General features: G+C 40.1%; 1 protein-coding gene across 7 annotated transcripts in view; it reads left to right on the forward strand.

Annotated features, from left to right (window-relative positions):
* Window positions 1-14,512, forward strand: part of pnpla6 (patatin-like phospholipase domain containing 6) — a 92,280-nt gene that overhangs the window by 53,142 nt on the left and 24,626 nt on the right. For 5 of the 7 annotated variants that reach the window (XM_057842972.1, XM_057842971.1, XM_057842970.1 and 2 more), the window contains exons 30-35: window positions 108-224; window positions 4,794-4,942; window positions 5,072-5,224; window positions 10,389-10,505; window positions 10,699-10,786; window positions 10,999-11,144. In XM_057842972.1, coding sequence (XP_057698955.1) covers window positions 108-224; window positions 4,794-4,942; window positions 5,072-5,224; window positions 10,389-10,505; window positions 10,699-10,786; window positions 10,999-11,144 — 770 coding nt within the window. Of the gene's footprint in view, window positions 1-107; window positions 2,728-4,793; window positions 4,943-5,071; window positions 5,225-10,388; window positions 10,506-10,698; window positions 10,787-10,998; window positions 11,145-14,512 lie in introns of those variants that run through there. The other 2 variants (XM_057842967.1, XM_057842973.1) reach the window with 2 other exon arrangements.

A 14,512-nucleotide genomic window follows, 5' to 3' on the forward strand; every position in this document is an offset into this window, starting at 1 on the left:
CTCGTGTTGGGGTCGTGGTCTGCATCAACACTAACATGAATCACTTAGCAAAAATTGAGATGTTATTCCCCATTCCTTCCCTCCTACTTCCGTCCCCGGTGTGCCAGGCTCTCTGTGGCGCTATGTGCGGGCGAGCATGACCCTATCCGGGTACCTGCCGCCTCTCTGTGATCCCAAAGATGGGAGCTTGCTTATGGATGGTGGCTACATCAACAACCTGCCAGGCAAGTATAGGTGGTACACTCTCAGAATCCACCAACCCCATGGATCCGAAGAAGGGGTGAAGTGGACTGAGGGTAGCTTGTTTGGTAGCTTAATAAAGGACTGAAAATAATGCGAATAAGGTGGGTGAGTATGACATCGTCTTTTTGGAAGCAAGGAAGTAAGGGTACATGTAAGGGTACATTCACATTTGCAAATCAGTTCTGTAAAATCAAGTTTCCAGATGCTCCAATTCAGTGCTCTACAGCGCCCTCCATAATTATTGGATTTATAATAATTATGTGTTTTTTAGCTTTTAATAATTTTTTTTTCTAAATAATATGGGACCTCAATGAAAAAAAAAAAGAGAAAAATTCAACCGTCAATACAAGTGCATTTATTCAGTGGGAAAAAACCCCACATAAAGAAATAATTATTTGACATCAAATAATGTGTGTCACAATTTTTAGCACCCGTGGTGTTAATACTTTGTACAACCCCCTTTTGCCAACAAAACAGCACCTAATCTTCTCCTATAATGTTTCACAAGATGGGAAAAGACAGAAAGAGGGATCTTCAGCCATTCCTCTTTGCAGAATCTCTCTAAATCAGGGGTCCCCAACGACCGGGCCGCGGACCGGTACCGGTCCGTGGCGCATTTGGTACCGGGCTGCGCAGAAATAATAAATAATTTATTAACGACTGCATTCTGGCCAATTGACTTTGGCCTGTGCCGCTTAACACACCAATATCCCTGTCTACTCTAGATATACAACTACAGGATAGGAGGTCGTCATAGAAATGCATTGATGCATTGCTGTTAGCACTAAATCTCGTTCTGAATATCTATGCGCGCTTGGACTCGATAATAACGTATGACGTAGGTCGTCGCCAATCAAATTTCTTCCCGGAAATAATTATCCCCCACACTAGAATGACTGAATAACAGACGTCTTTGGACAGACTTTTTACGGGGAAAAGGGAACCTGACGAGCCAGAAGATGTGCCTACAACCTTGAAGAAAACAAAATTTGCTATGCTACTTCCCAATCACTAAAGACCCATGAACTGCGAAGGAGTGAATTCGTGACCCGTATGTGAATAAACCGAGTTATTCGAGCAGGTCTGTGGAACACGAATATCAGCTTGTAGGGATCGCAAATCACGGCGACTTAAACGTACGTTTGAGACAACAACTCTACCGAAGTTCTGGATTAAAGTCATTTCGGAATATCCTGACATCGCTAGGAGCGTGCTGAAAACTGTGCTACAATTTCCAACATCGTGTATTTGTGATGCTAGCTTCTCTCACTCTCCCATCTCGGGACCATCTCGTCTCAACGAAACAAACTCAGGCCTCCCACTGATTCAGCGGGTGAGTTGTATTTTTTCCCTGCACTTAACACGACAGGGCTAAAAACAAATGCTATTTTATATTTGCTGTGTTTTTCTGCCGCACATTGCCGGTGTTCTGACAAAGTTGGCATGGGCGTAACGTTAAAAATGACCGCGAATGCAGCGATTCCAAAGTACACACTACAAACTTTCTTTAAAGAAAGGAATATTCACTTACGTTTGCCACGTTAGGTGCACACAACAACTGCACGTAGCCCTGTCACTTAACGACTTCGCCGTGTCGTTGAGCATTAATTTACGCCATTTCCGTGTTGCACATGTATGTTTATGATGTAAATAGTTTTTTAGCACCATTGGATAACATTGAGAGTCCAACTGAATATAAAAGAGGGCTTTTTTCACCGCCACAGAAGCTTTGGGGGCAAAATTTTATAAGGTTGCAAACTTTGACAGGACACCGGTCCGTGAAAAAAAGACCCAAATCACACCGGTCCGTGGTGCAAAAAAGGTTGGGGACCCCTGCTCTAAATCATCCAGAGACCTGGGTCCTCTCCTCTGTACTCTCCTCTTCAGCTCACCCCACAGGTTTTCAATGGGGTTGAGGTCTGGGGACTGAGATGGCCATGGGAGGAGCTTAATTTTGTGTCTGGTGAACCATTTCTGTGTAGATTTGGCCATATGTTTAGGGTCATTGTCTTGCTGAAAGATCCAGTGCCGACCCATCTTCAGCTTTCGGGCAGAAGGCAACAGGTTTTGATTTAAAATGTCCTGGTATTTCAAAGCATTCATGATGTCATGTACCCTAACAAGGTTCCCAGGGCCTTTGGAAGCGAAACAGCCCCACAGCATCACTGACCCAACCCCCATACTTCACAGTGGGTATGAGGTGCTTTTCAGCATGTGCATCTTTCGAGGCACGCCAGAGCCACTTAGAGTGTTTGTTGCCAAAAAGCTCAATCTTGGTCTCATCTGACCAAAGCACACGATCCCAGTTGAAGCCCCAACACCGCTTGGTGAACTCCAGACGTTTTTTTTTTTTTTTTAAGTGGAAAAAGTTTTGAAGGAACTTTTTTTCGATTGAATCATTTTGACACAAAGATTCAACTTCAACGCTACTTCCGACATGTTTGAGTGGCAGGTGACTACGCCAATGGCATAAACGCATGAAGCAAGAATAACGGCCGCCAGGGCTCCATCCAGCCATCGGGTGTGACATCGGCATCTCACCGGAGTGCCCGCGACGGTACACGACGGGGTCCCACTAGTGTGCCGTGACGGGAGTAGGCGGTACGCGACGGCGTCCCACCAGTGTGCCGTGACAGGGCAGTGTACCATCGCGGGCACTCCGGTGAGATGCCGATGTCACACCCCCGTACCGGTGCCCTATTTTCAGCTTGGACTCGAGCAGAGTCCGATGGCTGGATGGAGCCCTGGTGGCCATTATTCTTGCTTCATGCAAGATTTAAATCCCCCCAAAAATTTCAATCAAAGAAAAATAGTTTTCAAATACATTTTTTTGAGTTTCAAATTTATATTTGCATTCAAACACATTTTTTTGGATTGAAGTGACTTTTTCTTCGATTGAAAATATATATTTTGATTGAAGCAACTTTTTATTTGATTGAAGCAACTTTTTTTTTTGGATTGAATAATAAAGACACAAATCTACCTCTATACCAGTACTTAAAGTTAACGATGATTGACAGGTTTGTAGCTTTGATCTGGCCAGAGACACCTCTGTAGCTCTGTGATCAAAAGCACAAATGTGTTAATCATTGTTAAGCTTGGTAAACAGTCTGAAGTGTGCTGTGACCATTCATTTAGTAAGTGAGAGGCTGTTCTCGGCAGCAAAAAAGAAAACAACCTTTTTTTCGGTATTGGATTGGGACTCTGTATCAGCAGATACTCAAAATCAGGTGACCCCGATTCGGTGCAAAAATATGCGATCGGAACATCTCTAGTATTTATATAATACTTTTTAACCCAGGCTAAAGGAGTTTATCTGTGAATGATTATGATTGGTGTAAATAAAAGGGATCCAGGAAGCCATGTCTCTGCACAATTTCTGCTTTTATGAAGAAAAACAGTAGTTTTAATTAAAAAACAAAAACAATTGCACTTCCTACGCACATTGCGATGGCGATGTTCAAACGATATATTGTGCAGGCTTAATTCTTAAGCTAAAGATTTGATTAATGGTTTTCTTTTAACTAGCTGACACTATTTCACTAGGACCCTGTACCCGCTAGTGAAACTTGCATACTTCTTTAAACGGAACAACATGTAAATTATTTTATGCTGTTTTGCAATTTATTTGGAAACCTGTAAAAATGGGCATTCTTGAATCCTTATCAATCAGTTCATCTTTTTTTTTTTTTTCATCAGTTTATTACTCAGCTCAACTTGTTGTTTTTGTTTTGCTTTGGTCCTTAAACCGGTGGAAAGACAATTTGAAATTTTGGGTTGTCAAATCATTTTTTAAAGATATAAATTACAGGAACATATCACTGGCATCAAACCGAAACCCAGTTTATCGAAATTTGGTTAATTTCAGATTTTTTCCACAAATAGAATTGCTCATTTACCATGGAGTTATGCTTTTAATGGTTCAACAAACATGCCATTATTTTAGGTTTCCTAAAAATGGACTGATTTGAAAATGTGGATAACCTGAATGACGCCTGCGATGTGCAAGACGTGTAAATTTTCCGAAACCCGCTGTGTCAGCCACATTTCACAAAGCTCCTTACTGCAAACTTGTTAGGAATGAATCATGATGAATGTCTCATCTACCTCCGTGGTTGCCACCAAAGCTTGTGAAATATGGTGGTCCGTGGGTCCAACCATTGATCCAACAGACTTTTAGTCTTGTAGAATCAGCAGCCTTTTATCGATGAACTATATTGCCGCCCTCTCCCTGAGTAGTTTGATCAATCAGGAGTATTTATGGTCATTGTAACACTGGATTGGAGCTTTTACACGTCTTCTCGTTCGTCTTTAAATGGGCTCAACGCCACCACGATGTTGAGGCCCAGTTTTTGAAAATAGACGACTCATAAGAAAAATCCTGATTAATAATTAATTTCCCCAAAATGTCAAATAAATCAGTTCTTGATCTTAAATTCTCAGCCTTTTGGTGGTGTTAGTGTACTCACTTTGGGACTCGGTTTGCATTGAAAGATTCTGTAGCTTTTATCTGTGGCTCAATTCTGGTGTTTGCGTTGCGGACGTCACAGCGGATATTGCCAGGAACATGGGTGCCAAAACGGTCATTGCCATCGATGTGGGCAGCCAGGACGAGACAGACCTCTGTAACTATGGCGACTGTCTGTCTGGCTGGTGGTTGCTGTGGAAACGAATCAATCCCTGGGCTGAAAAAGTCAAGGTGCGTCCGGTTGGCAGCACTGTGATGACCGTAATTAATGCATAAATTGCATTCAGTGTGTTGCCCGGGCGACCTTTGTGTCATTTCACATATTTGCATTGCAATTGTAATCTTTACAACCTTTTTCAGGTGCCGGACATGGCAGAGATCCAGTCTCGGCTGGCCTACGTGTCTTGTGTGCGGCAATTAGAAGTGGTCAAGAAGAGTGCTTATTGCGAGTACATTAGACCGCCAATTGATCGTTTCAAGACCATGGACTTTGGAAAGTTTGATGAGATTTACGTGAGTCTTCTCCTCTTTCAATTGGACAATTGTTTTGACATCCTCATGTAAAAATACAGCACTGTGACTTCAGAGTTTTATGTTATGGCTAATTTGTTCATCACAATCAGAGCTATTAGGCCTTTTAAGCATTGTTGTTTTTGGCTTCCCTTCTAATTTTCATCTTAGTCTTTTGTACGAAAGTACTTATTAGTTTTGGTCATTTCAAAATTTGTTCGTCTCGTTTTTGTAGACAAAAACTCAAGTCTTATTACGTCTAGCTTTAGTTGACGCATACTTAAAATGTTTTCGTCTGCAAAATTAAATAAATAAATAAAATAAAAAATAGTCCAAAAATAATAAAAGAAATAAATATTTCCAACAATTTGTAACGAACATTGACAGCTGAGCACATATTGTAGAATCGGCGAAGACAACACAAACTTGGTGATGATAATACATACTTAGTAGAAAAACAGTACATTATTTTCAATTTGTTATATCCACCTGGACCTGTATGTAAAAAAAAAAAAAAAAAAAAAAAAAAAAGTTTACCCGAGAGTCTTAGATGACGCTCGCCACGCTAAATGCTAGCGAGAACATGAATGTTAACGCTCCGAGTTACGTTGAGTGTGTGATGATCACAAGGGATTGGAATCGAAATCCGATTCCAATTCCAAACCGGTTCCTAGTGTTTTGAGGCCTCGACATCACAATGAAAAAACCTTAACGATCTCTTTAACGATTCCTAAAGACGCGTATTGCATTGTGACGTGTCTTGTTGTCCAGACACATCAAACTAGCATGGCGCCAAGAACCACTCGCTCCAAAGTTTGGCTACACTTCACCAGAAAAGTGGGTGAAAATGAAAGGCTATGATGGTTTAGCACGAGAATTGCAGCCGTAATCATGACAATGACAGCACGTAGGTTCAAACTCTCGAAAGTGTGTATTCACTTCACGAGGAAAAATTACAACAAAGCGTCTTGCGGTCATTGCAAGGTGGCGATAACTGCATCGGGAGGGAATACGACTGTACTGTCCTAACCGAGACACTAAGGCTCAGTCCTGGGTATACAGCTAGCTAAACTACCAAATGACGATGCAGAAGACGTTTGTATAATTTGCTGACTTTATTCAACCATCACTTGAAGAGTGAAAGCAAAAAATAGAAATGAAACAAATCAATTTCGTCCCAGATAACAAACATTCGCATCAACGTAAATTAGCGATGATTAGCGATGATTAGCTGCTAATACAATAATAACACAAACAGTTAGCATGCGTTCGCACATCGTTCAAACCACTGCACAACTGGATTTAAGAGTCCGATCGCGAGTGGAAACACACAACAACAACACAAAAGATGATACATACAGGCATTGCCTCTAGATAGTTTACAAACATTAACAAAGAACGTAGGCTCGTAGCAGTGTTTCCCTCTCTCACTAACTCGCTCACTCGCTTGGATGCGGGGCTACTTCTTCGTGTGTGTAAGCGCGCTCTTCTTCATGTGGGCGCGTTCTTCTTCGCGTGAGGAAGCGCAAGGGCGCCCCCACTTGAGCGTGAAAGCACCATAAAAACTAAAAGGCATGCATTTCAATATAGTGGTAAATAATACACTTTAACTGTTAAAGTATATTATCCCCAAACTAGGGCCCGCGGGCCGGACAATTGGTCCGGCCCCCTGAACATTTTTTTTTTTTTCCCCCCAATAGTGCTATTTATTTTTTCTGTGAAAACCCAGAGAGGGTTATTTGGTTATTATCTATTTAATTAATAGTGTTATTATTATATTATCTATTTAATTAATAGTGTTATTATGACATGACATGACATGACATTGACATGACATGACATGGACATGGACATTTACTTTTGTTCCATGAAGAATCCAGAAAGGGTTGTTTGATTGTGGCTTTCTGGAAAAACAATAAATTTTTACATTTAGGCACTCCTGCAAATCGTCACACCTTTTCTGTTACAAACTGACCCTGGCCCCTCGTCAGAGAAGGTAAAAGTTATGTGGCCCTCACAAGAAAAAGTTTGGGGACCCCTGCAAGTTTAACACATATTGCCAACGGCAGACCAACGACCCATATGCCAATATATACCAATATTTTTTATTTCTATTAGAAAAATGTTTCAGTAAAATGTTACACATTCTTGTGTATTTGCCACTTATTGCCACAGTTAACATTGAGGCTTTGGGCCTCTTTTGACCTCGTTGTGAGTTTGTAAGGTTGTGACTTCTGATTAACCCTTTAAGGTCTGGGCCTCTTTTGTCTGATTTTGCATGCCTTTGAAGTTGCCTTTATATTTCAAAGAAAGAATTGTTTACGATGGCCTGGTTTGGTCCCTTTTTTTGTGACACCTTGAACTTCATGTCCAAACTGTTGTTTCCTTCACTGACCAAATATAAATCATCATTTTGGGCCCAAAAAGACCAAAAATTCCAAAATCGTTTTGTCAAAATTTTTAATATTGATGTCCAATTGACAACCAAACATGCGTAACGAACCGTTTTGAAACTTTGTAATATTTATTCAACATGTTAGGATGAACATTCAACCCAAAAAATTTAGAATAAATAGTCTTATATTTGACAATTCAACATAAACAACAGGTATAGCCATAGGCGTTTTTTGCCTTTATACATGCTGTAGTCAAAACAGGTTATATACAGCAGACCGAACAGTGAAAAAATATATACCATCCAACACAAAAAGTGTTTAGAGGCCATCTCTTTATGAGTTTAGGTATTGCGGCCCATCACCTGATGAAAACTATGTACACACAATCAAGCTTCTTGAACACACATTTATATACACAAATTGAGAAGACTGATTGTGGGGGAAAAAAAATATATATATAACATTGGAGAAAAAAAAGTATTTTCAAAAATATTTACAATAAACAAGTTAAAAAATTTTCAGGCATGCCACTCCGAAAAGCAGCTTCGTCCTGGAATTACACAGGGCGACATCACACAGCCCACACTTCCATGGGGTGTCGGTCCTCTTTCCACCCTTCCATTTTCATTTCACTTTACTTTCCCTGTCACTATAAATGCACGTGAAAAAAAGTCAGTATTTATGAAAATAATAAAGTATAAAATAAAAATATATACAGCAATAAATAATAATGGAAATCTATATGTATGACAGTAGAAAGAATACCATAGCTGAATATGTGCTACATCCCTAATCTTCATATAGAAAAAGAGGAACACCACAGTTATAAATTCCTGCCTTGGATACACACAGTGCACGTACGACTTTGATCTGATATGCACATTTTATTATTATATACACAAACACACACTTATATTGCATCATAATTAACTTTGTCTTGCAATATCAAAAGAAACTTTCAAAAGAAACTTTTTCAGCATTAAAAAAAAAAAAAGTGAGTTTGCTTACCTCTGCTCGTCGATGGCGTCACCCACGTGTTCAAATCCGTCACTATCTTCACTCGAGGACTCTTCCGAAGAAGACGATGATGACGAATTTGGACCATCCTCTTCCTCAAGTTGATCAAAAAGCACAATTGCTTGCGCTAAATTTAGTTTTCCGTTCATTCTCAAAGTCACACAAAGTCGCTGCTCGATCCAAACGGCCGTCGCTCGCCACCTCGCTGCTTCAGCACACTCCTCCCTCTCGTTCGGTGGAACCTCGCACGGCAGTTGTATTTATTTTTTTTTTTTAAACGCATTTTGTGCTTCCACTGTGACTTCGAAAGGGTTCGTTTGATTTGTTTTTTTTTTTCATGGCGCTTCCGTTTTGAAAAAGGACAAGAAATGATGTAAATATAGACATAAACAAATGATCCATGCAGCGTTTTAATGTTTTTTTTGAGAGGACAATAAAACTATAAAACTTAAATGACAATATCTCACGTTTTAGTTGGTCGATTGACTTCAAATAATAACGAGAGTAAACCGCAACTTCCGCACTTTAAAACGAGACCAACCAACGGCATGTGGGTGACGTAATTAAAACGTGAGGGCGCTTCAAAGACGACGTGCGCTGAGGACGCGCCGGCGCGTCCTTCGACTCTCAAGGGTTAAACAAACTTGATGCCAATCAAAACGTTTGTTCTTCTTTTTCCCCAAATTAGAATCGATAAAAGAATCGATAAAGAATCGAATCGTTAAGCAATATCGATAATCGAATTGTAAAAATCCTATCAATTCCCATCCCTAATGATCACTCAGCGCAGAACTTTAAATGCTTAAGCAACATTGCATATTCTCACTTGCCAACATAAAAAAACAAATCTTACCATGTGTTTCAAGACAAGAAACCTGGAGCAGACACCAGTGAGTGGGGATGGGTGCTGCATGTCACAGAGTGACACAACCAAACACTGCTACAATGTAGCCTAACTACACATACAATAAGAAAATGTCATACATTATGAAAATTTGGCGGAAGGTATGGCGCATTTTCGTCTCGTCAGACGAAAATGGACATTCATCGTGTTATGTTTTCGTCTCCCAAGACATTGTTTTAGCTCATTATAGTCCCGTCATCGTCATGGAAAAAAAGTGTCCGTCGACGAAATATTTTCCTTGTCGTCTTTGTTGACGAAAACAACAATGCTTTTAAGTAGGTATGTACCGAACGCAAAATTCTTGGCCAAAACTGAAAATTGGAAACACCTGGCCATAAAAAACGAAAGGCCGAAAAAAACATGCATGTACATGTAAATGTATTGAAAAAAATATAATAATATGTGTATATCATTATTTTCCAATTAAAACCTAAGCAATTAATTAATATTTGTATACTGTTCGCTTGATTAAACTCCAGACTACTCACACACAGGCTCAAATGCACTGTGCTCGAATTGACACGGGACATCAATGGGAAATCAACTACAGAACGAGCGTGTTACAGCGATGAAGCAAATTTATCTTATTTTACTTCGTTTAATCATTATATATTTATTTGATACCTCAAAATACTTCCAAACCGCGGACATGTTGGTGGTGAGCCAGTGTGTTGCTTCTCGCTGTATTTTGATTACGTCATCACAAGAGGACTACGGTTCTTCACACTTTTCAGTGGTAAACTTCGGTCTTTTAACCGAAAATGCAACTTTAGCTATTTTCAGCCGAATTTTCAGTCACATCTCTACTTTTAAGTCATGTCTCATCCCTTATACACTGTTTCTGTGTCAGGATGTGGGCTTCCAGCACGGTAAACTGGTGTTCACTGGCTGGGCCAGAGGTGACATCATTGAAAACATGCTAAGGGACCACCGATCAGCCGACTACAACGACAGCAAAAGAGTCGATGTGAGAAGTATTGTTATTATTGAACTGAATCACTTAAATGCTTAGAGGCTTAAATTATGTTTAAAAAGAGCCTCCAAACTTTCATGACAATAATGTATTTTGTAGAATGCAACATGATTTTTTGTTTTCGTTGTTATTTTGTGATTACTTCATTATTCAGCATAAGTAAATGATAAAGAAATGTGTGTCCCAGTCATGTACATGTCAAGGAGCTGACTTCACCGACCTTGCTGAGATTGTATCCAGGATAGAGCCAGTCCAAAACTACGTCTCTGCTGAGGGTAAAGTTGTTTTTTTAGTCACTTTTACTTAAAACGCTTTGCACAGTTCACCTTAAAGATCTCATTAGCTTTCAGTGGTATAATAAATAAGGGCTAGCAACCTACACCGGACAACACAGCAGAACACATCTCTTGACAGTTGATGGATGTTCGTGGGTTCAGCCGCTTTGTAATTTGTCACGGTAATCTCTCTTCTAAATCTTTTCCTTTAGCGGAGGAGTCAGACTGTCTGACAGAGTACGAGGAAGATGGGATGGATACTGTGAGAGAGGAAGAAGGACAGGAGGAGGAAGAAGAGGTAGAAGACCCAGAGGACCAGTCCCCAGGAGAGTGGGTTCCGAATGGAGTCTTTCAGACTGTGAGTGCAACAAAAATAGCACTAAACATAGACTTCACTATCAGTTGACAAGACAGTTCCGGGCCGGACCAGGCAGAGTGTCGTGGAAGCTTTCACTACGATAAATTCAAACAAACAGTGTGTTTTAACGCCGGATTTAGGTGGAAACAGGACGAAAGTTTTAGGGGCAGTTTACACGGCGAATCTGCGACACAAAGACGCAATGACCGTGTTGCGGAGTTGCCTCGCGTGCATATGGTGTCGGTGAAGACGGACGGGGAAGACGAAAAATTCTGTATCCTGCCTCCAATGTAAGCCTGTCGCAATATGCAATAATTCCATTTATCGTGCGATAAATAAAAATGAAGGCGGTAATTTTTCCGCTGCGATTGTGCGGCAGACGTGCTGTTAAAAGTTCGGATTCCTCGTTACCAACTGCACAAAATGCATCTTCGTTCCAGGTCCGCCAAAAACTAGCGCCGGAGCCAATCGTTCCCATATCCTATTGTTCAAAGTAGGGCTGCAGCTATCGAATATTTTAGTAATCGAGTAATCGACTGAAAATTCTATCGATTAATCGAGTAGTCGGATAAAACAAATATATTTTTAGGTGAAGAGCAATTATAAATACGCATGAGAAAGCAAGACATTTCATCATTTTCAGTCATTCAATGTCTTTATTTTTGATGTATATTGTTGAAAACAGCCAACAATTGCATCTCAGATGTAACTAGAGTTAAAAAAAAAAGACTAATTCACTGCTTTCACTCAAAAAACCTTTAGATCTTATTTTGAAAAAGTAATATATATATATATATATACACACACACCTAAAAATGCCTTTACGCTTGATAACACACATCACTTAAAAGGATTTTCAACGTTTCCACGTTTTTCAATTGAATTTCTATTTGTGTCAAGCTATTTTTAAGTTCTAGTTAAGTTTTAAGTTAGTCTAAACTGTAAGTCCTGATAGGATTTTGAGTTTTTGCAGTGTTCAAAATAAATGTATGATACAGGCTGTATTGGAGCACATTAGGGACTAGTGCTACTTGGTGTTTTATCCAGCAATGACTACTGAGCTAAAATTGATAGTTAGCATTATTGAGTTTTTATTTGACACCCTCAACGCTGTTATGTTAAAGCCTGTATGTAAGACACGTTAGCCATGCATCGAAAGTGGTCTTAATTAATAGAAACCTAGCCCTCTGCAGGGCTAACGTTACGTGAGCTAGTAGTGACAGTAACGTTAATCTTATTTATTAGCGCTTAGCGCTCTTTATTAGCGCTTAGCGCTCTACTGCTTTAAGATGGCGGCTGTTTGCTAACGCTGCCCAGACGCGGCCTAGTCTGTCATTTCGCATCTAGTTTAACATACATGTGATCTCTACGAGACTCATCAGACGCTACCTGCAACTAACGTAGCATGTGCGGGCTAGTATTTAGCAACGTCGGCGTTGTTTGTAGCGGCTGTCGGGTGCAGTAAGTTTTTTTTTTTTTGCTTCTTCCTCTACGCACGTGACATCTGCGCGTTGTCCCGCATTAAAAGTAGTCCGAGCAAAACGTGATGCTTAGAGCTGTCAAAATAAACGATTACTCGAGGTGAATAAAAATTACTCGGATCAGTTTTTAAACTCGAGTTACTCGAGTTGCTCGAGTATTCGTTTCAGCTCTAGTTCAAAGTATACTGGCCGCGTCAGTGCTCCGGAGTGACTGTGGACCATCTATGGCGCGCCGGTGTTGTTGATGTGTGGGCGCTCCCGTCAGGAGTGACATTTCACGCGGGGCGGCTATTTTTCGGCACAACGGCGGATATTTACAACGAAGTCCGCCAAAACATTGTTACCGACTCGGCTGCTACGAACAACCTCGCTTTGACAACAAACAGCTGAATGAAATTAAGAGCGCTGTGCTTCAAACTCCTGTTTATGAAAGTCGATTGTCATATGCTGGTGTTGTGTAGTAATGAGCAGAAGTGACGTGAGTGAGTGAGTGAAGTGAAAATCGTGTCCCCCGTATCAAAAATCGTACCGAACCATGACTTAACTCTATTGTTGCATCCCTATGAAACACCATTGCAGAGGCGATGACGGGAAAAGTTTTCATTTGCCTAAATGCTGAAGTTATGAAGTGCAATTTTTTTTTTTTTTTAAACACGTTTTATTTATTCTGTGTTTCTGTGTGGTATCAATATTGTTTTTTTTTTTTTTTACTTAAGAGGCATGGTCTATTGCAGGGGTGGGCAAACCGGTCCTCGAGGGCCGCAGTGGGTCCTGGTCTTTGTTCCAACTGACCCAGCACAGATAGTTTAACCAATGAAGTTTCAGCAGAAATGAGAAGCACCTGACTGCAATCGACTGATTGCACGTGTAAAATAGCAGATTGGTGAAAAGGTGTCCTCTTAATGGGTTGCAACAAAAACCCGCACCCACTGCGGCCCTTTGTGGAATAGTTTGCCCACCCTTGGTCTATTGTTTTTAGTTGTGATTTCCTAAAAAGTATTTTTGAATTTAAGAGTAAATATTCATCACGTTTAAATTGGTGTAGTCTATTCTCACTGTGTTATTGTAAATTGGTTAAAAAAAAAAAAAAGGGGGGCGCAATAATATCGCATATCGCAATAATTATATGAGAATAATTATCGCACACTAAAATTTGTTATCATGACAAGCCTACTCCCAAGTGGAGGAATTCGATTGCGGGGGTTTGAGGGGGGCTATCTCCGCATGCATATCAAAAGCTCCCATACCTGTTAAATTGTAGAAATTGCAAATAGGGAGATTTCTGTTTGCCAACCCCGATGACACGCGCGCGCGACAATCGCTAAGACAAGTTCATTTTGGTCACAACACTTGTGTAAAAATTAAATACACTGTCAAAGAACCTCTTTTTGGTGGCATCAGAGCTAGTCTTCAACTTGCTCCATGTATTGTCTGGCATCATGTGATACTGCTATGTTGCCTGTGTCATGCCAGTTCTCCTTGTTCCTGTAATCAACATCTAGGATATCCTCAGCTTTCCTGATCACATCCATTTGCACAAATTTGGACATCAGCTTCCTCAGCAGCCTCTTCATCTCATCAACCATCACTCCAATTAGGGTTTCGTCAGACTAAATCAGCAAGATTAAAAACATTAATTACATCATTTAGAAAATTAATCATATTTGTTTTTAAAAGTATCTTTGTCATGGCAGTTTTTTAATTGAATTGTAACCTAGAATTGAAACTTTATATTTTTTGTTTCAGCACAGTAATAATGATATAATGTAATAAAGTGTATAGTATACACTTTAGCTTTAGCATAATAGCGAATCTAAATGATTAAACTTCAAGTAAGTAACGATACGCTTTCTCACTTAAATTCATATATTGTGGGGGTAGGACCGC

This window comes from Corythoichthys intestinalis, chromosome 8 (genome assembly GCF_030265065.1).
Source record: "Corythoichthys intestinalis isolate RoL2023-P3 chromosome 8, ASM3026506v1, whole genome shotgun sequence".
NCBI lineage: Eukaryota > Metazoa > Chordata > Actinopteri > Syngnathiformes > Syngnathidae > Corythoichthys > Corythoichthys intestinalis.